The 27793-nt window shown below is 43.0% G+C and overlaps 1 protein-coding gene across 1 annotated transcript in view; it reads right to left on the minus strand.

Annotated features, from left to right (window-relative positions):
* Positions 1-19771, minus strand: part of PCCA (propionyl-CoA carboxylase subunit alpha) — a 296132-nt gene extending 276361 nt beyond the window's left edge. Inside the window, exons 1-4 of the mRNA XM_082498677.1 lie at positions 19684-19771; positions 11766-11843; positions 8235-8282; positions 8071-8139 (exon numbers count right to left, since the gene is read on the minus strand). Of these exons, the coding sequence (XP_082354803.1) occupies positions 8071-8139; positions 8235-8282; positions 11766-11843; positions 19684-19737 (249 nt within the window). The 5' untranslated portion in view covers positions 19738-19771. The remainder of the gene's footprint in view (positions 1-8070; positions 8140-8234; positions 8283-11765; positions 11844-19683) is intronic.
* Positions 19772-27793: the final 8022 nt, after the last annotated feature.

A 27793-nucleotide genomic window follows, 5' to 3' on the forward strand; every position in this document is an offset into this window, starting at 1 on the left:
TAGCAGGCACTGTGTCCACCACACCAGACTGGAACCAATCAGAGATGCTAAAAGGCAGGCAGCAAGGACACCATGTCCTTGAACACAGCATGAACTATTTGATCCTGGTACTCTACATTACCTACTGACATCAGCGCACACAGAACCACTGCTTCACTCTCTACAGCACTGAGCACCTGCACATTTAAGCCACAACTTCTCTGCCTAGGCTTCCACATTTTCCTGCTCCGAGACAACAACCACCTCCCCCAAAATAAGATTTATCCCAATAAATGATTTTTAATCTATGCATTGATCCTTCAAATAAATCAGATTGGTAATTAAATAACCCTCACCCCAGAGGTCAAAAGATCTGGGTTCGACTGCCTTTTCCCAACACATACTTCCCACCTCCAAGGAAGCATCCCCAAAAGGGCTGCAGCATAATGCTTAAAGCATTCTGCTCTACACCCTTCTTCTACTTAAGATTAGAGTTTGAACCAGAATCAAAACACAAGTGACATTTCAGCTTAGCCATCAAACTACACAAAAGAAGCCTGACCCATCCCAAAGGTCATATGTGCATTTCACATCATCCTATCACTGAATAAAATGCACAGCCAGTCTTTGGAAAACAGGCTGAAACTTTAGGACTCTAGAGCTCCGATGAGGTCCCCAACTTTTAGAATTGCAGATCAAGCTTGCATTGCTCCTCATAGACAATGAAAAATTGGCTGTTTCCTCATCAACAGCACCCTCCACCAATCCACTCAGCTTAAAAGCAATTATAAAATTTTAAAAAGAAAGCAGATGACACTTAGCAGGCAAGATATAGCTTTGAACAAAAGCACAGTCCTCCCACAGAAGTATTTGAGTCTCCACAGGACGACCACTACTTACATCTCTTATGCTTTATACAACTGTTCAGTAGTTCACTTGATAAAGCAAGGGGACAGGATAGTAACATCACTTCCATTCCCTCTTGTGAGGAAACACAAAACATGCTGTCTTATTTTTGAAAACAAAGGGTAAATACATTGAAAGAAGGGAACACCAACTGCAAACCTGACCCTGTTTACTTGGTGTGATCTGGTACATTCCTATTCTGCACACCTTGCAAACAGCACTATTTATGAAGAGTTAATTTCTCCAGACAGTACATGGAGGCAGAGTCCATTCTATACACTCTAGACAACATCCTGGAAATCATGTGTTTGAACAAGGCATTAAAATATTAGAGTTTCCTTTTCATATGAACTTGAACAGATCTCTCCCCAGGTTATTTGAGCACAAACTCCTGAAGTGCCATTGGGAGGCAATGAGCTGTCAAAATTTCTAATTTTGTACCAGATGATAGAAGAAAACTTTGCATATTTTACAGAAGTAAACAGCAAAAAAAGTGAGCAAATGAGTTTGGACAAACTTTAAGACCTCTGTATTGTAAGTTACTTACAAGTAAGGAAAAGTCCTCCATTTTGGATAAAAAAATATTGAAAAAAAATGGAAGTTTAAGATTAAAACTTAAAATGCCAAGTTTCCCCCATAATATTTATTTTTGCCAACTAAATTTCTTAAAAGACCCTGACAGCATCCTATTAAGCTACAGGGAAGTTTAGGAAAATTCAAAAAGCTTCTATTGTTTCAGCCAAAAGCTCAACTTGTTCGCCCAGAGTCATTCAAATGAATAACAGACTTAGTATAGAAGCTTACAAGCTTAGTCAGTTTTGCAGTTTCCCTAAACCATATTCTCCCCAACTTCCTTCTGAAATACCGCCTCAGACTCCAAGATCAAAAAAAGAAATAAAGTTAGGAAAGGAATATAGATCTTCCATTCCCAGGTCATTTGATTTCCCCCCCCCCCCATTTTCCTTCACTCAGAAGACTATGGTTTCTGGAGAACAGCTGAAATCTGTGCAATTACTTTTGCATCAATAAAAGCATTTGCATGACTTTTTATATTATCTAGAACAAGATGATGATCTGCAAAAGCTAAAAACTTTGGAGAAGTCTATGCTTAAGGCAATTTAATACACTAACACCTGAAGTCTTAAGTGACTAATAAGAAAAAAAAATATGTTAAAGGAGTATAACTAACTGTCCACTACTCCATAAAGTTTTAGTAGTTTACATTACTTTCCCATGGGATTTTTTCAGTCATTTATAGTTCATTGCTTCATATGGCTATAGAATCCCTGCTGTGTTAAAAAATGCCAAATAAAATTATATCTCATTCACTGCTTTATGCTATACCTTCTTTTGTTCAGATCCAATTAGTGAAAGCTTGTTCTTCATTTATCATACTTTTAGCTGATTACATTAGGCATTACAATAGTTCTCTAGCTTTCCTTGACAATGTTTGCACCATCAGTGTTACATTTATGGTTGAGGAGGCTCTTTCATCTTAACCCTCTATTCCAATCAGTTCAGGGGGAAAAAGTACATATGATTACTCTTGTTCAGCCGAAACTCTTTGCTTGTTTTCTCATCCCAAAAATAATTCCACCAGATGTTTTAATTAAATTTCCAAATTCCATTGGTCCTTCCCCACTTTACCTATCCAAGTGTAAAGAATTAGTGTTTTGCAAGCTGAACTCAAAAAAAAAAAAATCAGCATTTTGAACAGTATAGAATTTCTTTCCTCTGCTTCCCCCAAAATAACAAATGCAATAAAGAGTATTAGCCAGGATTTTAAAGACCTTAAAAAGCATCCATTATGACCTACTTTCCCCAACATACTCTGTACCACCAGAGCAACTGTATGCTCTATGGGGGTCTCAGAAGCCATTTTGTCAGGCTGTTTTCCCCAACCACCACAATGATTTTAATTCAGGACAGTTGTTAGAGCAACAACTTCTCTTCCGCTGCATAAATAACTTCGGACATAATCTTTTTTCCCCCCAATTCACACCCCCTCCCACCTCCACAAAGGTAGAAGTAACCCAATCTCATTTAATACCATTTCCAGCTCCCTGTAACTTTGCATTAATACACAAACACCCAAAAGTCTCTGAAGTCACCCACCTCCTTTTAAGCTTTGCTAGCATTCCCTCCCCATCACCTTAACAATTCTAACCTATAGAAATCCTTCAGATCTTTGGTCACTTCGTAAGTTAAATTAAAACAGTATTTTTGCTCTATGTATTTTCCTTCTTCAGGTAAGCTTTATATGGCTCTTAGTAGGTTGTTCAGTTTTCACCATATTTTCAATTTATAGCAGTCCTTTCTGCTGCTTGCTGCTCATAACAGGGAAATTTTAAATTTCTTGAAATGAAAATTCCTTTGTGCTGTTATAGCCTAGTTACCTTTCATTACTAAGTAAAATTGGTATATCAAAATTACTATTTCTCAAACATACAAGACATTTGCCATTATGTTCCACAGAAATTAAGTCTGAAGAACAAGAAAAAGTTGTTTCATTGAAGGTCTATATTTTAGCTATTCCCACCACCTCCATTCAGTACTGTAAGCTCCACAAGGATTTCAGAGAATTTTAACATAAAAAAATGGAAGAAGAGTTGAATATTCAACAAAAAACAACCCACAAAATAAAGGTCTAGGATAAGATTATTCACTAATGAATCTTACAGTACCTTTATTCAAAGACCAATGATTTTAAGACTATGTATACCATTCCCATCCAAACACCAGTGAAAATGCCCGCTTGGGTCATTTATGCATATAACACTGGATGGGGAATAAACTAGAAGCTATCACAGAAGAACCCCAATTGCTAGATTCCTTGTGATTGTTTCCCCCCCTCCTTAAATATTTAGTGCGCACATTCAAGAAACCCAGTTTCAGTTCAATTTCAGTTCTGTTTTCAACCAATATGATAGAAAGGGAAAACAGATGTAACAGACTGTCTTGGTTCGCCCTCCTTTTAAAGTTATTTATAAAAATAAACTAGTATCATCAGTATCAGACTACCCATATTTCAGCAAGTAGCTACATAAGTAGTGTAATAAGGGGCTATTACTACATCTCAAAGGTTACTCTAAATTCTAAACAGAAAGTTTACCTACTCCAATTAATGTTATTTCAAAACACTTTAATCAAAAATATTTTTATAAGCCATCCCTACTTACTCCACTCACTTAAAACCAGGTCCCACTATTTTTAGTAAAGACAAACAGCTTTGGGATGGGCAACTAATTCAACCACATACTTTTATGTTTATTTCTGCCTTTGGTTCAATGACTACCATCATCAGGATAGCTGCCTATGATATTCATTGTCTTTGTGATAAAAGTCTTAAAAGGAGTGAAGAATGTCTTGCTTAATCCTGCCAAGCACAAAATCAAGAGGATATTCACAACTTTTTTACAGCATCCCACCACTGAGCAAACAGGTTTCTTCTAGCTACATGAGGACAGAGATTCATGTGGCAGGTTGCATTAGCTCCAAGTTTGATTTCAGAGTGTTTGAGATTGTGCTACCACTGGAGCAACCAGGAAATTAACTGTCGATGGAACTTGAACACAAGTGAACATCACAGGACAAACATGGTTTGTTACTTTAATGGTAAGTAACACAGTCAAAGAATTTGGCCTCTGGACTCATCTATTGAGATCATCCAAACTGGCAGTCACACACATCCCTGCAACAGCTAGTTCATTCCCACAAACAATTAGTAACTGGAGGTAACCAACTCATTAAGACAGATTACATTAAACCATTTCCCAGTGAAAGCACCCAAGGCAGTGATTAAATGATGTATGGTAGACAACCAACATATGTATTATTAGACCAAAAGAAAAATAGCTTAGACTTAATACCACTACCCTATTTGAAGCACACAGAACAGTGTTTCAAGTAGCCTTTCTCTCATTTTCCTTTAATTACTTGGAGTTTCTTCAATGCATACAGCTAATGCTTAACCTTGTGCAGATAGGTTTGATCAGTCTTTGAGTAAGGATAAAGAGCTAAGCAGACACTATTTCGCCCTTACAGCATTTGTTAGAGCCTCATCTCCAGTCCATTTACTCAAAATATCAGCATCTCATTTAACACACTTAATGTTATCTTTATTAACTGTTTGAGTATATTAGTGTCTTTCTGAGATACTAACTTGGATTTCCTATCTTTTAGGAACTATTACAAATTAAAGACCCTATTTGAAGACAGCATTGTAGATTGAAGCAGAGTAGACATATTTTCAACTTCTTCGTAATGCACTATTTGTACTCCATTCCCTAAGGTCATGAGTTGTACTTTTTCCTGTCATCCTTATTCTCTCATATTCTTCAACCACTTTTTTTTTTACTTACTACTTTCAGGGTTTTTTTTCATAGTCTCCAGCTGATAGAGTCCACACAACAAACAAAGCCATCCAGACACACTGGAGGAAAGGCCAATTCATTTTCTCAGTCTATTATGGACTAATGAAAGAATAGGGGTTTTTTTTAAACAGCTTTTTTAGTCTATATTCAGAATTCATGCAGGTGAACAAACTGTGCAGTGATGCTAAACAGTGAATCCATTTATCCTAACAGCAGATACCATATACATAAGGTAAAACTGAAGCATGCTGACAGATACTTGTCTTCTACCAGAAGGACCATAGATCATACAAAGTAGTTTGTATTCATATCCACTTAACCCTTGGCTTCCAAAAGAATTCAAGTTTATCATGGTGTCTGACACTCATCTATTAAGATTTCATTTCACAGTCCACTGAGCATCCACAAGCTACTATGCTCTCCCAGTTGTGGCTACCAGTTAAAATCCAAACCAAATACACTCTTCATTTACCTCAAAGAAATAATTACTTAGCATAGAAATCCAGAAGTAGGGCATTTGATCCATCTTGGAAAATTCAGTTTTAGTACCTTGCTCTACCTACACCCTATTTAGATGAACTGAGATGGTTACGTAGGACTAGAACCACAGAAGGCCTCAGACAAAAGCACTGTCAAAGTCCAAAACTCCCAACAGTTCTCACCTTTCACTTAACTCTGAAAACACCTAAGTTCTAACTACTTTTCACAGATTCCATCAACCATGCTTCAGTTTTTCCAACACTGAGCAACCTGCCACCTATATTCACAAGTCCTGTCCTGCATAAAATACATATTTTCTTTTTCCTGTTAGCTAGTCTGACACAGGGTTCTGCCTGCCTGTCCCAGCTATCCTGGGACACATGGGCAGCTGTCAGTCTTTTCTCCAGTAGCAGTTCTTGCAGGCAAAGAATAATATGGCGTTATCGCTAGTCAACAAAGATATGCAAGTATAACTACACTTGCTGTTATATCACAAAGGAAATTATCTTCCCTATTCTTGCTATGAGTGACTTATTTTAAAAATAAAGACACTGCACTGAAAATGGACAAGTAGCTAGACAAGAACCTTCCTTGTCTAGATAGCCATTTTACCACTTTTCTGCCATGCTGCTGAATATTCAAGGCATCTCAATATCCCTATCAAATGGAACAGCTCCTGTAGGCCTGTTCAGCACATCTGGTAGGAAAGGGCATTCCTCTGGGAAGTGGGAAGCAATAAATTGGATTTACCAGGCATAGGAACAACTTATACCAAGTCCTATACCGTCTCCTAAGATCTACTTTTCATCGCATTTTTTTCATAGAATCATTTGGGTTGGAAGAGACCTTTAAGACTGAGTCCAACCATTAGCCTAGCACTGCCAATACCACCACTAAACCATGTCCCTCTGCACCATGCTACACATCTTTTGAATACCTCCAGTGATGGCAACTCAACCACTTCCCTGGGCAGCCTGTTCCAACACTTGATTACCCTTTTGGTGGGGAAATTTTTCCTGATATCAATCCTAAACCTCCCCTGGCACAACTTGAGGCCATTTCCTCTTGTCCTACCACCTGTTACTTGGGAGAAAAAGACCAACCCCCACCTCACTACAGCCTCCTTTCAGGTAGTTGTAGAGTGCAATAAGGTCTCCCCTCAGCCTCCTTTTCTCCAGACTAAACCCCAGTTCCCACAGCTGCTCCTCATGAGACCTGTGCTCCAGACCCTTCACTAGCTTTATTGCCCTTCCTTGGACACACTCCAGCACTTCAGTGTCCCTCCCATAGTGACAGACCCAAAACTGAACAAAGTACTCAAGGTGCAGCCTCACTAGTGGCAAGTACAGGGGGGACAATCACTTCCATAGTCCTGCTGGCCACACTATTCCTGATACAGGCCAGGATGCTATTGGCCTTCTTGGCCACCTGGGCACACTGGTGGCTCGTGTTCAGCCAGCTGTCAACCAACACCCCCAGGTCTTTTTCCTCTGGGCAGCTTTCCAGCCACTCTTCCCCAAGCCTGTAGCACTACGTGGGGTTGTCGTGATCCAAGTGCAGGACCTGGCACTTGGCCTTGTTGAACTTCACACCATTGACCTCAGCCGACCAAACCAATCTGTCCAGAACCCCCTGTAGAGCCATCCTACCCTCAAGCAGATTAACACCCCCACCAAGCTTAGTGTCATTTGCAAGCTTACTGAGGGTGCACTCAATGCCCTCATCCAGATCGTTGCCAGAGATGTTAAACAGAACTGGCCCCAATACTGAGCCCTGGGGAACACCACTTGTGACTAGCCGCCAACTCCATTCACCACAATTCTTTGGGCCTGGCCATCCAGCCAGTTTTTTACCCAACAAAGAATACACCCATCCAAGCCATGAGCAGCCAATTCCTCCAGAAGAATGCTGTGGGAAACTGTGTAAAAGGCTTTAGTAAAGTCTAGTTAGACAATATCCACAGCCTTTCCCTCATCTGCTATCATTTTGTGTACATCAGCAAAACAAAATTTAGGTTTCACTGCCACTCTTACCCTTGATGCACGTATCTATCAGGTGTTACTGTCTAGCTTAATCCAGGGAAAGAGCAAGGTACCGTTTACACAAGCAAAACACAGAAAAGTTCACACAAAACGTGCTAAATACTTGTGCAATCCTCCTTCCCCCTTGCTGTTTCCCTCCTTTCAAGCACATGGAGGAAAAGGACATATACAAAGACACTTCAGAATTGCCAACATGTCCACCATGATAACCAACAACCCTGCATAACAGTTGCAAGTCTTGTTGAATTACTAAGAATTCCATCTACCATTTGAATTCAAGTAGTACTTACAGCATTGGCATCAACATCGCTGTGTATGGCAACTGTTTTAATCCCCATCTTCTTACACGTTTTGATGACCTACCATACAAGAAGTGACAATTATCGATATTTAAAATACCAACTGTTTCAGAATTAACAACAAAAAGAAATAACTTAAAAGATTACATACTTACTCGGCATGCAATCTCTCCTCTGTTGGCAATAAGGAGTTTTTCAAAAGTCTGAAAAGAACAATAAGGATCTTGAGATGAACAAAACAAGTTTTCCCCCCCCTCCAGAAACACACATTCTTTTATCTTCCACTTCAACCCTGGTTCACCCATGAGCTTGTAACTCTGAGATCACCTACTTTTAAAAGTGTTCTGCTAATTCAAAAGTGATATAAAGATATGCTGTCCTAGATCTACTAGCACATATACAGGTTCAGATGAAAAAGTTATTGACTATTCACACTAGGATTCCCTGGATCTCCTTATCACACACTATGCAGAAACTAGAATTCTACAGAGGCTCTAGGAGACAGCCAAGTCCAGGGAAGAGACATTCATAAGCACTGCCAAACATACACCAACAAGCATGCCTAACTCACATGGCTTTTAATGCACATAAGAGATTCAAAGGCGGCACACTTACCACATTTCCCTGGTCTCTTTTTAAAACTACACAAAGGGAAGGACCCCACATTACGGCAGTACTCCAAGGATCATATTTTAAGATCTGCTAGACACAGAGCAAATGCCCATGCTGATGTTACCATCCTCCTGTTCAAAGTTACCATCACTATTGTTCTCCCACTGCCATACCTATGAAAGCTCCAAAACCTGCTTTGGGGAAGCATCTATATGAAACTTAAACCTAGCTGATTCTACCTCTACTCAGAGAATGCTGGGAGGTACCTGTGGTCAGTATCTCTAACCAGTTCAGATGACCTGGAATACAATACTCATCTGTCATGGGAGATCTTTAAAAGACATTCCACTCATAAGGAGAAGAGGTTCCTCTCTGCCTAGGGTATGAAGGTTAAGAGACAAACATTTCCACCCTGTACAGGAACGCTTGGCAAGTTGTACCAGCCTGACCCCTCCTCATAGCTGAGCCTGGCAAAATCCTGCCTTGCCATGACACTGTTACACACTCAATATTAAGTAGCAACCAAAGTGCAAGAGAACAGAAGATCAAACTTTGTACATCCCTGAAATTCACTGTCACCTTTCACACTGGAGTGCACTTAATGCTGTAAATATACCTTCAATGCTCCTATCATGCCTGTAAGAAGGGGATAAGCTGGAGAAAGTCAGTAAGCCTTACACCCTAGACAAGGGCTTCTCATTAAGAGTGGTGGAGGAGCAGAGTTGCTCAGCATAAGTGTCTCATTGCTGGGAGTAAGGGTTATTGCTGTCACTGGCCTTGCTTCTAAGTATACAGGTCCACTTTGATACTGCACCTGCTTGGTTGTAAATGCAGGCTGCCACTGAAAGGGACAATCCTGCTTTATACTTACCCCCACTGCTTTCCATGCATTAGACCTAGCAGGGATGCAGTTTCAGGACACATCAGTTCAACACACTAATCGAATAGTCCTACTCTGCCTCCCACACTCCAAATCAAAAAACAGGATAGGGAACCAGCAGGACTCTCCCCTTCAGGGGCAGCCTGCAGTTACACCAGATTAGGTTTATCAAACTATACCCCAAGACATTCAGTAGCTATTCTCCCACCCTTATACCAAACAGCTGTTTTTCATATGGACTGCAGGGAAAGGAAGTATTGCCACTGTAAGAATGAAACTGTTTGTCACCCCCACAGTCAATTAGTTAATTCGGGCAGGGGAAGGCAGATGCAAGAGGAAGGAACACTGCAAAACCCCAATGGGAACTGCTATGCACAGACTAGGGTATATATTGTTTGCTCCCCTACTCCAAACAGGCACAGTCAAGGTGCCCTTGACCAAATTTACTTTTTCAAAGTCAGGGCTGAGCCAGCATCACATGACCAGTTTAAAAATACTACCATGTGATAACAACATACAGAAATTAAGTGATAAAAGCCTCCAAGCAAGACCTGCAGCAAGCTTACATGCTAAATTCAGCCAGATCTGCTGAGGAATGCATACCACTGCCTAGTACACAGGCACACCCACACCCCACTCAAAAGACAGATCTTAAACATCCTCAAGCAAATTTAATTATCAGAGGTACAAATACTGTAAGAACACCACAGGAGTTAGCAATTTGTTTAGAGGACTTTTTTAGCTGAGGACCTGGTTCAAAACCCAGAGAAGAAACCAGAAGTTTTCTAACATGCTCACATAAATTGTTCCTGAATCTAAATTTCAGTATTCAGAGTACCTGAAGCTTTTTAGGCATACAGACCTGAGGGGGAATAAAAAAAAAAAACTCTCAAGTACTTGGCATTGAAAAGTTTAGTGACTCAAATATATACAAAGAACTATGCTGATGAAGTAAGTTGTTTTATTAATCAAGTACGGTCACATTGCAATACAATACTCTCAGTATCAAGATGTTGATAATATGACATTCATTTTAATTTTCTAATTCTGCAATAAAGACACTACCAGGAAGAGACTGGATTCTTCCTCCTGCTGTTAAACACAAGTATCAAGTCCAGCAAGTAAAAAAGAAATCACATGCTGCTTTGAAGTAACATGCAGCATTTCTTTAAGTGACTTCAACTAATTAGCTTAAAAAGGTTTCATATGAAAGCCTTGTCATTACAAAGACAGCAGAAGGAGCCATGAATGGAAAAAGCAGAAAAGCTTAAACTATCTGTAGTAGCCCCCCGGGAATGACATAGCTTCTAGTTAAGAGAAACCAAACACCCAGTTACACTGTCTAAACAGAACTATGCCTTTAGAAAAGGAAGGGGACCTTGATTAAGCGAGGACCTTAAGAATATATATTTCTTCAGAAGACTTCTTTTTAAGCCACAGTTCTAGGTACATACTGTTTTTCCCTGTTTTCTGATATTGGTTCATTTCTGGTTAATTGCTTCTACACTGATATGTAAAGGCAAGCCTATCAGTCCTGAATTGTCAGCACTCTTGCCCTTCAATACTAGCATACCTTCAGCCACATTATTTTTCCAAGTGTGTTACTTTAGAGGCCATGCCAAGACAATCTCCCATAAGAAAAGTTTTTCTTGGCTCATAACTGTAAATTCAGATTGCTACTGCCCAAGTCCCAAGATGAGGATTTACTATTCTCCGCAGGCCTTAAAGGCCCATCTTTTTCCAAGCTTTAAAGTTCTCACCCCTGTGTCAGATCATCTAACAATCATGCTGCCACTATTGCATACTTTTGTTTTTATTAAAAGCTTTTGGCTACTCTAGCTCCCAGATGTTTTAACAGGCCTATACCTCCCACATCATGCAAAATATTAATAGTTGTTTCATAATTGTAACATGTTCAGGCCAGTGTGTAACTTTCCCAAGCTCACAATCACTTTTCCAACCTTTTAAGGTATGCACTTGAAGTAGTGTCTAATCTTGACAAGTATTCTGCAAAAGGAACTTCCTCTTTGGTTTAGAAAAAGAAAGAAAAACATGCCATTAAACCAGTGACCGTACATGGGTTATACTAGAACTACCATTGTTAGTAGCAGCACAGGGGAAAGGATAGTTCTAAAAGCCAAATGTCAGTGGTACAGTAAAATGTTAAAGACAAAACACACACCATACTACTTACCTTTTCATTTGTATCATACACAGACGAATATAGTTTATGTGAAGTTACAAGGCACCATCTTGAACACAGCGTTTCACACTAAGGAAGAAAGAGGGAGTTAAATGTTTTTGTCTTGCTACAGTATTCCAGTAAGACAAAACACAGTTCATATACTGACATCTTGAGGAAACTCTTCCATATCCTTCTATTCCCCCACCAAGTAAATGAAAGCTTAGAAAGATCTGCCCTCCCCCAAGCACACACCCAACAAACAGTAACCAAAAACAATTCAGAAGCTCTAGATACAAAGTCATTAGCTTAGATACAAATTATTTTTCATAAACTCCCCTATACCATCATCTTTCCTACTTGTTCCAAGAAATCACTACCAAGAAGATCTCAGAAGAGCATGCATGTGTCTGTATGCACTGGCAATGGGGAGAGCCCTTCACTGCTAGGGAGCAGTTAGGAATAGAGCAGGTAACAGACTGGGCCAGTATAGACAGCAAAAGTAGAACAGACTTTAGATGCTTGTTCAGCTCCCAGTCTTCCCTACCACAACCCCTGGCAGTGATCTGAGGCAAAGAGGCCTTTTTCTCCAAGACCTCAGCCCCAAACCATCTTCTACAAAGACAGCTCCTATAGTTTAACAATTTTGCATGTGTCAGGAAAGGCAGCATACACGTGCTATTTCAAAGAGAACACAATAGATGATACAACAGATTTGCAAGTGTATCAAGAAGGAGATTCAGACATATACTTCTCAAGCAAGTCAATTCACAACGCAATGGCAGTTACAGTTAACCATAAACAAAAGTAGTCAGACAGATAAATGATCCTACACCAAAGTTGCATCAATACAGACAGTTCTGCGAGAGCTACACTTGCTCACCTGGTTGGAATCAAGACTCTAAAAAGCCTTAATAATGAATATTTTCTAGTAGGAAGCACAAAACAGCAATGACTGGCAACTGCCAGAACTCAGAACATGTAAATTCTGTCTGAAAGGATTGTTTTCAGAAGTTGCAGAAATCTGAGTAAGTAGTAGAAAGTAAAGGCTCTCCTGTGAGAGGATAAAAAAAAAAAAAAAATGAAGACAGACTACACTAAAAGGGCAACCAAAAAAAATAAAGAAGTATACAGTCATATAAACAGGTTAGAGAATTCGGCTGCCCTTTCAACAGTAGTAAACATAGAATTTTCAGTTTTTCAATTATCTTCAGTTTACTGTAAGCTCATACTGGCTCTGAAGTACTAGTGGCTGGCAGTACCTGGAATGAGAACACTGCTTACACAGCCCTATAGCCTGATCTAGTCTGATGATACTTTTCACATTGCATCACAGAAAGCAGAAACCAGCCCAGGACTGAGAGGTGCATCACATTTGTAACTCAGCTGATACTATATAATCTTATAAAGTAAAAACTATGTATTTCAATACAAGTCCTGTAATACAGAACTAAAGGAAGCCTTAGAGCACACTACCTCATGCCAGCTCAGACCAAGCTTCACGAGTAGAAAGCTGCTACAGCTTCACAAACCATTTAGAAGCCAGACACTAGTGGTAGGCATAGCATACACTGTCCCAGGTAATCCAGATAAACATAGTTATTCTGGAATAATTAAGATATTCTTAATACTAAACTAAAAAGTCAGTGGAAAGCAACTGTCCCACCCTGTTTCACATGCTGGGTTCTCTCCAACTCAGTATTTTGCTTTGGTGGTTTTTTTTTGTTTGTTTCTTGTCATTTTTTTCACTTCACTCTCCGAAAATACAATCCAGAATAACAGCCTGAAATGCAAGTTATTTGATCTGCTAGAATTAAAACCACCAGAGGTTTGGGTTTATTTCCCCCCCTCCCCCCCCCCCCAGAGTTATATTATTCTTCCTCTGAGGATGTGACAGCACAAACTGTTTCAGGTATTAAAGAGGGAAGACACAGTTAAGGACTGAATTCTGCCAGCTACAATCACTCTTACCAGCTGGTCACTATTCCAACTCTACAGCAGGACTGTTACAACTTCAGTGACTGTATTGTGATCTAGATCCTGTTGGAGGGAGAAGCAAGGATGACTATAGCAGAAGCAGAGTATACCCTCCTGCTCCAGAGTATGTGCAGTTAAGCCAATTGAGTCCCTCTCCTCTCAAACACTACTGACAGAAGTGCTTGCGGGGCTGCAACTAATCTGAAGATCAGATGTAAGGTATACTCCACCAAGTTAATATTATTCAATGAAGAACCTGCTTGTTAAGAGTCAGTGGGTCTAATCTAAGTACTTGCAATTAGCTGGAGGGCGGCAAGGGAAGAAAAGCTTCTGAACTTTCTTGTGAACACCTTTTATACAAAGCTAGTTTTGAATGCGCATGAGAAACCAGAAAAGTTGTGCCACAGATGGAAACTGGAAAGAAAGGCTACAATGGGAAAATTAGTCAGTATTAAGTTTCAGAACCAGGTTCAGCCCTGAATTGAATACATGTGGGATAATTTCCTAAACCAAATCAAGCATATTGCTCATTTCAGATGTGAAATTCCAACTCTAATTCAGTTTTGGAAAAAAGGGGTTGTGGGGTTTTGTATGTATCTGTACCAGTATACACTAAGGTTTAAGAGCTTACTTAATCTAGAATCCACTTCAAGAAAAGTCTCTTTAGCAGTCTGTTCCCAGCCACTATGAGCTATTGAATAAGCACTTAAAAATAAACAGACATTTTGTAAATAATGCATGACTAGGGACACAATGGATCACTGCTAGTCAACAGCTACAAAGGTGACACCCACCCTGGGATCCCAAGCTCCTGATACAGGTAGGTTCATTAAAAGCTACGCCAAAACCTCCAAAGAACTCTCAAACCACCAACCCAGCCAAGCTAATCTAACCCTCAAGCTAGATTCTTAATTGACTGCTTACCCCTCCCTCCAAAAAAAAAAAAAAAAAAATGCCCTAGGTATTATACCTTACATAAAAGTTTCCTCAGAACAGACCACAGAGAACTCAGCTTCACCTAGTGACTTTTTTGTATCTTGCAAAACTAGGAAAGGGCAGTAGAGTCATCAGGTATAACCTATTTTTGTCATGACTTATTACTCAATTTGATAAAGCTTTTGACTCTTGAAAGCCCAAGAACACAGACTATTCGCTTACGAGAGCTCAACTCCAGACTTCCGAGTTTGGCTTGGAATTTCCCCACCTCTACCGAAACCTCAAAACCAGACAGTGTTAGTACTGTATTTTGGAAAAGCATCCCATTTTATCTATTAATTGCACAATAGCCAAACTGACCTCAAACCTGAATAGCTGTAACAGTTATAAAATAGCCTTATCAAATCAAGCTACACAGTTAAGTTGTATAACAGTACACTCACCACACACACACCTTTGAGGCCTAGCAGAGAACCTGCCTCCCAGGGACCAAATGTAACCCTAGGAAAAACTCTTTGGGTAGTTTAAGGACACAGCACACAACAGCAAAATAGAAAACTAACTTGTTATTTAGAGATGGCTTACATGTGTTTTTAAAGGTTTATGTGTCTGTCACTGAGGAAAGAAGTTTCCCAGCCATACTGGTCATCTTGTAAATAACTCATTGATACTGAGTTTTCCAGGCAGTAAAAGGACTCACTGTTGAAGTGGAGATGCCGAGTTCCAGATTTCAGGCAGGAAAAGCATCATATACCAACATTTGGTTTAAGATGCCTAATATGGGAAGGAATGTATATTTTAGCATTACTAGAAAATACAGTAAGCAATGCCCAATAGTAACAGCTAGAATTTACAGCTAGTAAAAAAACTATGTACTCTATCTCTTCCTTCTGTCCTTCACTAGCAATCCTACTAAGTTTTTTTGCACCTACACTTTGAGATCCAAGCTTAAGACATCATGCGAATAACCCCTTTATATTTGCAGTATATTTCCTAGTAGTTCCAAGCATTTCTGAGTAATTATAAACATGAAAATGTATTTTTCTGTATTTTGATTGGAACATCAGCTGTCTGCAAGAACTTTAATCTATAAGGCTGAAAATACACCTGTACATTCATACAAGACTGTATAAATCTTGTAAACAGAAAAGCAAATATAATGCCTCCAGGTTTATTTTTTTCCTCTAATGGAGTATTTTTCCTTCCCTTGTATTCTCTCAGAGAGTGCCGAACAGCCAAGCACTTGTAACTGTGCAGATCCTCCTGAAGCCAACTGCAAACAAAGATGCAGTACAAGGTTCTGTAAGGTACACTGCACTATACATAAGTTCTTTCACTCTTACCAGATTTAAGAACCACTGGCAATTCTAGGAGGGAGAAGAAAAAAATCCGTTTTTCCACATTTGCCAACACAGCACACAAACTACAAACAAGGGAACACCCATACACCTAAGGCTATATTTTTAACACTGAATTTCTACACCCAAGTACCTTCTCCCTTCTGCCAGTCCCAAAAGTTTGTATAGTCACATAGTAAACCAGACCAGGGAATACATCCAGCTGAGAAGATACTCACAAGGAGTAGGAAAATTTGTTCTCAGCCAGATTTGAGTCCAGATTATCCACTTCGATATTCAAGCAGCAGAGCTGGCACAAGTTGGTCAGAGACAGAAGCTCAAAAGGAACAGCCTGTGATCAAGACCTAGCAGCTGCAGAAAGTTGGAACAGTTTGTCACAGCAACAGATTAAACAGCTCCAGCAAGGCTAGTGCCTGTGAAATAGATCACAGCACTGTAACAATCATGCAGGAACCACCAACACAAGTTTGGGACAGACAAAAAAACCCAAGAAAATTAAAACACACAAATAGTGTTTCAAAACAAGACTTAGGTTTTTTTAGTCCATGTAAACTTCAATGAACTTTTAACTTTTTCTTCCAGAACTAAGATTTTTGCATAGTAGACAGTACAGCATGCTTTGCCTACAGAATCCAAACAGCTGCCCCTGGGAGAAACCAGCTGCCCAAGGAGAAAACCAGAAATCTCTACCTGTGGTCCGCTTATCAACACTAAAGTCTCTAGTTTACACTAAAGCCTCTAGTTTACATATTGGAAACAATCACTGAACTCCAGAAATTTAGGGCTACATTCCTCTCCCCAGATTGGTGACCATTTTAACTCCCTTCCCTAACAGCAGATGATAGCAATCTTCCTATCCCATCAACCTAGTGCTTCTGTGAGCATAAACCAGGGGAAAACACACTTCCCTGGAATAACAGCATGCCAAAAATCATGTCACAGAAGAGAGCAAGAAGCTCCCACTGTACAGATAACTTTGATGACTTAAAAACAGTGGGTGCATAGGTAACAACTTACGAGGGCACAGATGGCAGAGAAACTTCCCACACATTTCATTCAAAACTGATCTACACTGATAAAATCCTTATCAGTTTACTCTTGATTTCATGATGTATGGTATTTTTCACTTTCTTCTGTCTAAACAGTCTAAAAAATAATGTAGAAGAGTTTCAAGACTGAAGTATCAAAAGCCATCTCTCACCCTTATTCTGTAACTACAGCCTTCTTTCATTATCAGGTTTTCATTATCAGAAGTGCTAAGCACTCAAAATGAAACTTTGGTTATATTCTGAACAGAACCAGTTCTGCATGAAAGCTAAATATAAGTGCTAAGCATTAGATTAGAAACACATTAGTTGAATGCCCAGCTCAGTGTTTTTCCACTGTCTTTTCTCAGGTCCTTTATTGGTTCCCACATGAGATGGCCAAAAGAAGTTAAGGACAACTGACTAGCTAGTACCCCTTGAAAAAAATGCAAGAGCTCCAGTCATATTAGTTGGAAGATATCAATTATATTATTTGCCTATGTTAGCAAAATATAAAAAATTACATGAAATTAATTACCATGCAAATTTGTTTGATTAAATCTTTTCCAATATACTGATGTCTTGAAGGTGACTTTGATACAGAGCTACTAAGGGCTAAAAATCACTTCATTTACTTAAGTCACAAGTGCTATTAGTAGCTATAAAAATTATTTTATTTTACTAAAGTGTCACCAACATACCATTTCTATGTTTACACTGACATGATCAGACATGATCATGACATGATCAGACAATGCCTTGAGACATTAGGAGGAAGAAGATGAAGTATGCCTTTCACAGTGAGGCTCCAAAGGACTGACATCTAAGTCTCTGCACCATTTAGTGGAAAGAGCAAAAGCCTTCCACATCTATATACGCATACATATATATGTATACACATACATATATAGACATATACATGTGCATATGGCTACCAAAAATAAGATCTTCAAGCCGCACAAGCCCTCTGCTAATTCCAAATCACTCAATCCAATAATTTTCAAATTTCTCTTTTCTGCACTTTTCAAGAAGCTTGTCTCGCATACACCTTCGTGGCAAGACTGGTTTGCTATGCATATTTCCTGAGGAAAAAAAAAAAAAAAAAAACGCTTGGATAAAGCACATCCTTTTTTCCTCTTTCATGCCTTCTCAGAATGCCCTGGCCACATAAACCACCTCTTTTACATGATCCCTGAAGACATGTGAGGAGTTATTTACAGTATTGTTATGGGGTTACATTTCTAGAAAGAAACCAAACCCACACCCTCAGGGGTACACAGCGCAAAAAGTTTTCTGAAAGTCGATCCTCTTTTCTCCACTGGAACTTGCAGACCTCCACACATATTTTCCTTTTCAGGAAAAAAAAAAATAAGTTCTTCCTATTGTAAGCAATTAGAGGTATTTTGCACCATTTTTCCCATATACAAACTATTTCTAGTGTCATTCAACTATTACACAACACTGCATGATAATGCTGCTTGTTCTTATTCTAAATGATCTCCTCTTTCTTTTACTGTAATCTGTAAAAATAATAGAGAAGAAAACACAGCAACTGCCTCAATGCAGTTACTCCATAGTCTAAGGAATAAGAAGTTCAAAGTCTTCACCAAAAACATCAGTATAGTTCCTCAATGAGTTTATTGCATTTTCATGAAAAGCGAGAACAATAAGAGAGACACTGTAAAGCTTTAAGTGACAGCTGAAAGATCCATAACTCTATGGATTAAAGGAGGGGGAAGACACCACAATTTCACAAAGCAGTAGCTGTTTCCTATGAGCTAAGATTTTACTACTAAAAATAGCACAGAACTACACTCTTTACAGCATATAACATGCCATTCAAATTATGCTCTACCCCCGGGTGTACGAAGCTCCTGTTTAACAGAAGAGGACACAAATAAACAGGGACTAGCACATAACCCTCTCCAGCAGCAGAAAATTAGGCGGGGGGGGGGGGGGGGGGGGGGGGAGAAATTAAAAAAACACCACCACCACTCCTAGCAACAAACGGATGTGATGCACCACGGAACAGACTCTTGGATGCTGCCAACCCTCAGCAGCCGAGCCCAGCACCCAGCTTTTACAGATCGGCGACAACCACCGCCTTCCAGCCGGCATCCGCAGCGCACCGCCCGGCCCCAGCCGCGCTCCCCGCCGGGCGGGGGTGTAACAGCGAGGGTACGGCCGCCTTCCGGGCGCCCAAGCCGGCTCCGGCCCTCCGGGAGGCGGAGGAGCAGCCGCCCCCTATCCCCTCCGGCAACCTGTCACTACCCGCGGCAACGTGACCGCGCACACACGCTCCCCAATGGCCCCTCTCCCAGCCGGCTGCGGGGGGACACCCCCCGACAGCCCAAACCGTTCAAATGGGAACGTTTCCCCCCGCGCCATCCGCAGCCTTCCTCAAAGCGGGGGACACGACACGAAGGACACTCTACCCCCGGCCCCACACACGGGGGACAGCACGCGCCCGGCGGCCCCAGCCCCTCACAGGGGAGGGCGAACCCGCCCCGGCCCTTTAACACAGGGGCACCCCCAACCCTCCTCGGAGAGCGGCCCCACAGCTTAGCGCCGAGCAGCGCGCAGAGGAACGGGGACGCGGGAAGGAAAGTAGCCCCTCAAAGGCTGCTAACTCACCCTCAGCAGCGCCCGCCGGCCACCCGCAGCCCCCCACCGCAGCGCCGCCGCCATGTCTACCGCCGCTGCCCGGCCGCCCTTTCACCCGGGGCGGCGGAAGGGCCGGGCCCGCCCGCAGCCAATCCCAAGCAGGCGCCGCGGGCGCGAGGGAGCAAGCGCGGCCGCGTGCCGCTGGGGACGGGGGGGGCGCACGCGAGGGGGCCGGGCGGCAGCGCGTGCTGGCGGGCAGCGGCAGCTGCCCGTTCGGGCCTTGTGTTTTGCGCTCGTCTCTGGGTGGGTGCACCCGGGGGGGTGTTACTTCGGTGGCGGCGGCGTCGCCGTTGGGGCCCTGGTGTGAATGGCCGTGGGCTGGCGTGCGGTGGGGCACGCCTGCCCCGGGGGCGGCGGGCGTCTCTCCGGCACATCGGTAAGAGGAGCGGGCTTGTGTGCGCCTGTGTCCTAGTCCGAGCCACGCAGGGCTGACTTCTCTTGCAGTAATCTTTACTTTTCCAATAAAGTATATGTACACACGTATATTTTACATACATGTATTTTTATATATATATATAAAGTGTGTATATATATATACCAGCTCTGGTATGCATTTTTTGAGGTCTCAGTGTATTCGAGCTCACCAGGTGCGGGGACGAGGAGGAGCATAGACCCCGGCACTTGATCCAAGCTGCTGACAGGATTATTTCATACCATGAAGGTCACATTCAGTATAAATTAGAAAGTTTGCCGAGGAGTTTTTTCTCTTCTGCTGATTGACAAGAAGCTCAACATGAGGCAGCAATGTGCGATCGCAGCCCAGAAGGCCAACCATATCCTGGGCTGCATCAAAAGAAGTGTGGCCAGCAGGTCAAGGGAGATGATTCTGCCCCTCTACTCCACTCTTGTGAGACCCCACCTGGAGTACTGCATCCAGGTTTGGAGCCCCCAACATAGGAAAGATATGGACCTGTTGGAGCAGGTCCAGAGGAGGGCCACAAAGATGATCAGAGGGATGTAACACCTCTCCTATGAGGACAGGCTGAGAGAGTTGGGGCTGTTCAGCCTGGAGAAGAGAAGGCTCTGGGGAGACCTTATTGCGGCCTTCCAGTACCTAAAGGGGGCCTACAGGAGAGCTGGGGAAGGACTTTTTACTAGGGCATGTAGTGATAGGATGAGGGGCAATGCTTCAAGCTGAAAGAAGGTAGATTTAGATTAGATATTAGGAAGAAATTTTTCACTGTGAGGGTGGTAAGGCACTGGAACAGGTTGCCCAGAGAAGCTGTGGAAGCTCCATCCCTGGAGGTGTTCGAGGCCAGGCTGGATGTGGCCTTGGGCAACCTGGTCTAGTGGGAGGTGTCCCTGCCTATGGCAGGGGGGTTGGAACTCGATGATCTTCAAGGTCCTTTCCAACCTAAACCATTCTATGATGGCTGCGACCCTGAGAACTTCGTACCCCGGCGCTAGACACCTGAGGCCTTCCCTTCCTCCCAAAGCCGTAGCACTCACAGTGTCCAACATTTGCTGTCCACTGCTGGGAGTGCACAGCTTCCTACAGATAGAATGGGCTGAGCATAGTCCTCACATATTTTATATTGGTTTCGGTATAAATATTGGTTCCTTCGTATTGGTAATGTTAATTATCTAGTCTTATTCTATTAAATCTGTTTATATTTCAGCCCTCGGGTTTCCTTGTTTTTTCCCCAATTCCCCTTCCCGGGTGGGGAGGGGTCAGTGGGTGATAGAATAATTCTCTAAACAACAATACATTTTTGTGGGTTCCTCAAACTGTAGCAGTGTGGAATTTTGGGTCTGTCTGTAGGTGACAGTGTGAGGGCACGCGGACTTATAGGGCTGTCTGCAGCTGCAAAGGGGTACAGCAGCACAGGCACAGCAGTGCAGGGAGAAGTTTCATCCACTCTCTGGGCTGCCCAGCGGTGAAGGTGAGGAGCATAACTGTGCCAGCAGAGCCCGGTCCAAGCTCCTGCTCTATGAAATGCCAGTGAGGTGGTCAGGAGAAGGATGCCGCTAGCCCTCTGTTTCTGATCACTTGCAGGAACCACTTGCTGCTCAGCTCTCTGGCACACGATACTTCAAGTCAGCATCTTCCAAAAATGGCCTGTGCAGCTGGGCTCAGGTTCCCCGCTGCAGGTATCCTGGATCTCAGCTCACGGAGGTGACAGAGTGGTGCCAATCACCAAGTAAGTTGTCATCCATCCCTGGAGATGCTATGAGGGTTTTGCGATGAGGAAAGTACCTAAGAAGCATCACTGTTACCATCTTGGACTTTTGTTGAAATACAATGGAGGTACAAAGCTGCCCACAACACCGATATGTAGAAAAGATGCGATCGAAGATGTTCAAATCAGTGTTTACAAGGCAAAGGAACAACAGTTTTTTTCTTTAAATAGTGTTATTAAAACAATGGTGATGTGGGAAAGGAGGGTCCTCTGAGCCTCCTCTTTATCCTCACTACAGTAGCAGAGCAAGACTACTGTTTCTAGAGCTGAAAGACAATTATTCTTGGCTAAAGAAAAGGAGGATGACATAGGCAGTTTGCAACACACCCAAGACGTATTGCCACAAGATTTTGAAAGGGCGAGAAGACAGCAAAAACATGACATCCATAGGGAAACTGTATATGGACAATATACGTAGTTATATTAGGAATAAATCCCTCAGACTTAGACACAAGCTAGGTCCTCGAGCAGGATAAGAGGATATTTCCTATACAGTCAGATGATTGTGTAACTGCATTAACCGTTATTAGGTTTTACTAGAGAACATCACTCCCTCAACTCACACATTACAACAACCCTTACGTTTTCATCCGATGCCTTTATAGTCCTCAGTAAACTGGTCCCATATTGTTTAATATCTTCATCAGTGACACAGACAGTGGGATTGAGTGCACCCTCAGCAAGTCTGCGCACGACACCAAGCTGAGTGGTGTGGTTGACATGCCTGAGGGACGGGATGCCATCCAAAGGGACTTGGACAAGCTTGAGAAGTGGGCCTATGTGAACCTCACGAGGTTCAACAAGGCCAAGTGCAGGATCCTGCATGTGGGTCAGGGCAACCCCCGGTACCAATACAGGCTTGGGGATGACGGGATCGAGAGCAGCCCTGCTGAGAAGGACATGGGGGTACTGGTGGATGAAAATCCTGACATGGGCTGTCAATGTGCACTCACAGCCCGGAAAGCCAACCATATCCTGGGCTGCATCAAAAGAAGCGTGGCCAGCAGGTCAAGGGAGGTGATTCTGCCCCTCTACTCTACTCTGGTGAGACCCCACCTGGAGTACTGCATCCAGGTCTGGAGCTCCCAACATAGAAAAAGACATGGAACTCTTGGAGCAGGCCCAGAGGAGGGCCACAAAAATGCTCAGAGGGATGGAACACCTCTCTTATGAAGACAGGCTGAGAGAGTCGAGGTTATTCAGCCTGGAGAAGAGAAGGCTCTGGGGAGACGTGATTGCAGTCTTTCAGTACTTAAAGAAGGCTTATAAGAAAGACGGGGACAAACATTTTAGCAGGGCCTGTTGCCATAGGACAAGAGGTAATGGTTTTAAATTAAAAGAGGGTAGATTTAGACTGGACATAAGGAAGAAATTATCTACCCTGAGGGTGATGAAACACTGGAACAAATTGCCCAGAGAGGTAGTGGATGCCCCATCCCTCGAAACTTTCAAGGTCAGGCTGGACGGGGCTCTGAGCAACCTGATCTAGTTGAAGATGTCCCTGCTCGTTGCAAAGGGGCTGGACTAGATGGCCATTAAAGGTCACGTCCAACACAAACCAGTTCTCTCTGGCTCCGAGTACATTCACATCATGCAGTGAGAGCCAGGATGTCCCAGAACAAGTGATATATTCCCATGCCACAGGGAGGCACAGGGGAGAAGAAAAACTGCTGGGCAGCTGGGTTCATCCAAACGTGAGTTTGAAAATATAGGACTCTTGCTGCATGGTCCTCTTAGTGGAACATGGGTTCCTAGTTGCATTTACATATAATATTGAAAATTTTGTCCCAGTTTTATTCCTTTTGGCATCACTTTTTCAACTTCTTTTATCAGTACTTATGTTCAAAATGAAAAAGAGGTGAAAGCTACGATAACAGAAAGGAGAACACTAGGCTAATCTCTGCTGCATGCCGGAGGTATGTCAAATGACTTTTTCTCCCTTTCCTCCCAAGTGAGTAGCAAAAATAAAATTAGCATTGGTCACCTCTGTTGCACGTTTATGTGTTTGCTCCACTGTATTCATGGTGCCTACCACAACTGCACAGGTGGAAACAACACCAGAAAACTGTTCTTAATACGTCTAAAGGAAGTCACCGCATTTGCAGTTGATAGTCACAAGCAGACACAGCATATCTTTTCAGTACACACGGAGAGTCTTGAAAGTAAAAGACCAAGAGCAGAAGGGAGGTACAGACCACGTTGTCCTTCACTGCAGGCCCTGCGTTAGATATATTAGATGCACAGAGATACACACCACAACATCATGTTATTGCATGAGAACAATATCCTGAGGCACTTGACGTCAGTTCCTCCTGCATGCATAAAGCAAACAGTCACATGGCATCACCGCGGTGTTTTCTTTTCCTCTACAGAAGAGATTCTGTTTGCAGGCCCCAGTTGAGGACTCGGCAGCCACCTACAGAGGCACATCAAAGGCGGCCCCCCACAGCTGCAAAGGGAAACTGGCTGGGATTACACAGAGGCACCGCAGCACAGAGAAACTTCGCAGCCAGCTGGGCGCATAAAGAGCCTGATACAGTGAGAAACGGCTTAATGCAAGCCCGTTTCCAAGTGAAGCTAAGGCTCTTCGCATATGGAAAGGACTGGGGAAAAAAAAACCAACTCAAGAATGCTAATCTTTTTCCGTTTGCACATGAAGTTTTCTGCTTTTAGTATGATTTGATTTTGACTGACAGATTTTGCTAATGGTCTTTTTGCCTATTCTATATCTAAGTGGGTACCGCACATGACGTATAAAATCTTGTTCCTGTAAGAAAAGGAAGATATCTAATGGATCAAGATTATACAAAATTACTGTTGAACACTTCAAAAACCAAAGAGAGGTTAACAGACATCACCATTGCTAAAGAAATTGTAGATAAACAAAAATGAAATTGCAAAAATAAAATATCTAGAATAATTAAAGTATATATGAGTTTGGAAAAAACCAAAACCCCTAGTTCTGCATGTCTAAGCACATTTGTAATATCATAACTCTCAATATACACTCCTGTCTCAGTTACTAAAGCTATTAACATGCACAAAGTTAAGCAGCTTTATAAGAGGCTAGAATACTGGGCAGCTTATTCTCTCATTATTTTGAAGGGATCCTGGGGAACTGTAGCTTTCAATGCTGAGAATTTCCTCGATCTCTTCTTTACAGCAGAAAGTTACCTTCGTCTTCTAGCATAATACCAAATTTAGACAGGAATCATCAGTTGTTATATCGTCACCCAATTTTAAGCTGTAACCAAGGGAGAAAACTGGAGTAATTGTAATCCTACTGCCTTTATCTAATAAGGAATATATTGTATCATGTTTATAGAACATGAAATGCATTATGCACAAAAGCCTGTGACTGAAGAACTCAAAGCTAGAAAAACTCTTTGAAGTATCTGTTATATATTCTGTAAACAGCCTTTGCTTCTATCAGCATTCTGCTCAACACACTGTGAGAGACAGAAATTCAGCCTTAGAGTCAGTCAAGTCAATATCTCCATATATCTCTCTGCTAAGTACCAAGAGAAAAATCTTGACCGTGAGGAAAGATCCTTCGTGCCAGATTCACTGAAGAGAGTCAAGAGCTGGAGGCTTGTCAGGCACCCCAGAGAAGCCCCAAACCTCAGCCACAGATGCTGGGAAACTAAGATGGGGTTCAAGCTACCAACTCACTACTCCTCTGGGGCACCTTTATTTCAACCCCACGCCCAGCAGCCCAGGCTTTGGGGCTTGTTGGGGCTCCTTGGGGGTAGCAGGAACGCTCTCCCCTTTCTAAGGCTCCTCAGGGGTGGCCCTGACACATACACACAACACACATGCTTCAGGCATGGCTTAATCCTTATCTTGGCCTCCTGGCCTCAGCGGTAGTTCAAAGCCCGAGCATGCCACGTGGCCTCTGTTTCTCCAGGAGCATGAACCTGCCAATTAGCATCATTCACCTTCCCCAGCCATCAGGTGTCCTCAGGAAAGTCCTGAACCTCCCTGGCCTCAGGGGCAACCCAAGGACCCCGGGCCTATTCTTAGGGGTGCTTGACCTCATCTTCTGCCTGATGTCAGGGGTGGCTTAATCCCCAAGCCAGGCTGGCTTGCTCTGGGACATTGTGATCCCCTTGGCCCCCAGGGACAACCTGACCCTCTGTAACCACACAGCCCTCGAGGCTGCTTTGGGACAGCCTGGATCACCCCAGCTGTTGAGGCTGCTCAGGGAGGGCTTGAAATCCCCAGGCCCCTGAGGTTTATCATAGGTGCTACCTCAGCCACTCTGACCACCAGCCTCCAGTGCTCCCCAGCTTGGACCAATTCATCTCTGCAGCTTCCTATGCTGCTCAGGGACATCCTGAACCCCTGGCCTCATGGATGCCTTGATCCCCACTGATCACTGACAGCTTCATCCTCATCCCAGCTTCCTGCTGTTGGTCGGCCCAACTTCGCCCTTTCACCAGCCATCCAGTCATTAGGAGTCTTTAGGGGCAGCCTGGACTGCCCCCAGCCTCCCCAGAGGAGCCTCAGAGCCCAGGCAGGGGTGGCTCAGGCAGCCCTTACCACCAGGGCACAGTCCTGCAGGATCTGAACACAGTGGGCAGACCTGGGTGCTGGTATCAAGGTCCATCAACAGTCCCAGACTGCCAAAGGCAAAGTGATGGACTCAGGTCTGTCCTGGAACTCTTGTCAGGGGGAAGCAGCAAGAGGCAGGGCTGGAGACAAAGCTGTGACAGTAGACCGAGGTCCAGCCAAGAGACAGGAATTGGAGACAAGTACACTTCAGCAATATAGCTTAAAGCAAGGCTGAAGGCCCAGGCCTGGGCTTAAATGGATATCCCAGGCTATGGGCAGAGGATGTGGGTAGAGGCCCCAGGTGAGGCTGGTCAGGACCATTAAGGCCCGTTGATGTACTCAGTGCCCCGACACTCCAGCAAAGTTGCTCACTGCAATGCAGGGCTGATTCAGGAAACATGCAGGAGCTCCCGCACTAGCAGAGTGAGAGTCCCTTTGTCTTGGGGACCATGTCTGGCTTTCTCTAGTCTGACAACTTGAATCAGACACAACTTTTAACTTTTTCACATCCTCAGAACATTAAAAGCCTGTTGACAGAAGCATGATGTAAAAAATAGGAATTAAGCACCACCTGCCTCAGAGCTAGCTGGAGCCTGCACAAAGTCTGGAGCAGGGAGGGCAGGGGAGGGCAGGGAAGCAGGGTGACTTGCAGAGCGTTTTGAGCAGCTTGTGAGATGCAGCCCTAAATGGCAGTAGTTATCAAGGAGGGCACGTGCACATTTCAGGAAGACATCGCACTTGGATGTGATGAAGTGATAGCACTTAATGAAATTTCTTAAGAGATTAGCACAGGAATCACAACTGCTTTGGCACCACGGAGTGATGTCTCTGTGGGAATTGTGCTTTTCCTGTGATTTCATGGACTGAAGGGTTCTGCAGGACTGCATCAAAGTGGCAGAGATCCAGACAACTGGAGAGAATTCTTCAAGGAGGAAAAGGATGAGAATGTGAAATTCACAGAGAGAGTGCAAAAAGAACCCAAAAATGTATTCCAGTGTAGCCTGGAGGTAAACACAACCCTAAAGAAATACTGAAAGAGACTCGTGGACTGGGGAGGACTCACACTGCACCAGTGTAAAGGTCTTACTTCCTCCTCAAGAGCCTTGGGGACAAGGGCGTTACAGAACCGGGAAAGTATGATGGCTCCACAGGTCTGAGCAAATATAAACTCACACTGTTGTTCACCCCATTGCACAGAAATAAGCTTTGGCTTGGAGCCTTGCTGATGAACTCCTGGAGCTGCCACACTTGTAGGACCAAGGAGGAGTCAGCACAATGGCACAATCACTAGGATTGCTGCTCAGCACCTGTATGATGCCTCCAGAAGTTCTGCATGACTGGAGGGT

The sequence above is a fragment of the Vanellus vanellus genome (assembly GCF_965231255.1).
Source record: "Vanellus vanellus genome assembly, chromosome: 1".
Taxonomy (NCBI): Eukaryota; Metazoa; Chordata; class Aves; order Charadriiformes; family Charadriidae; genus Vanellus; species Vanellus vanellus.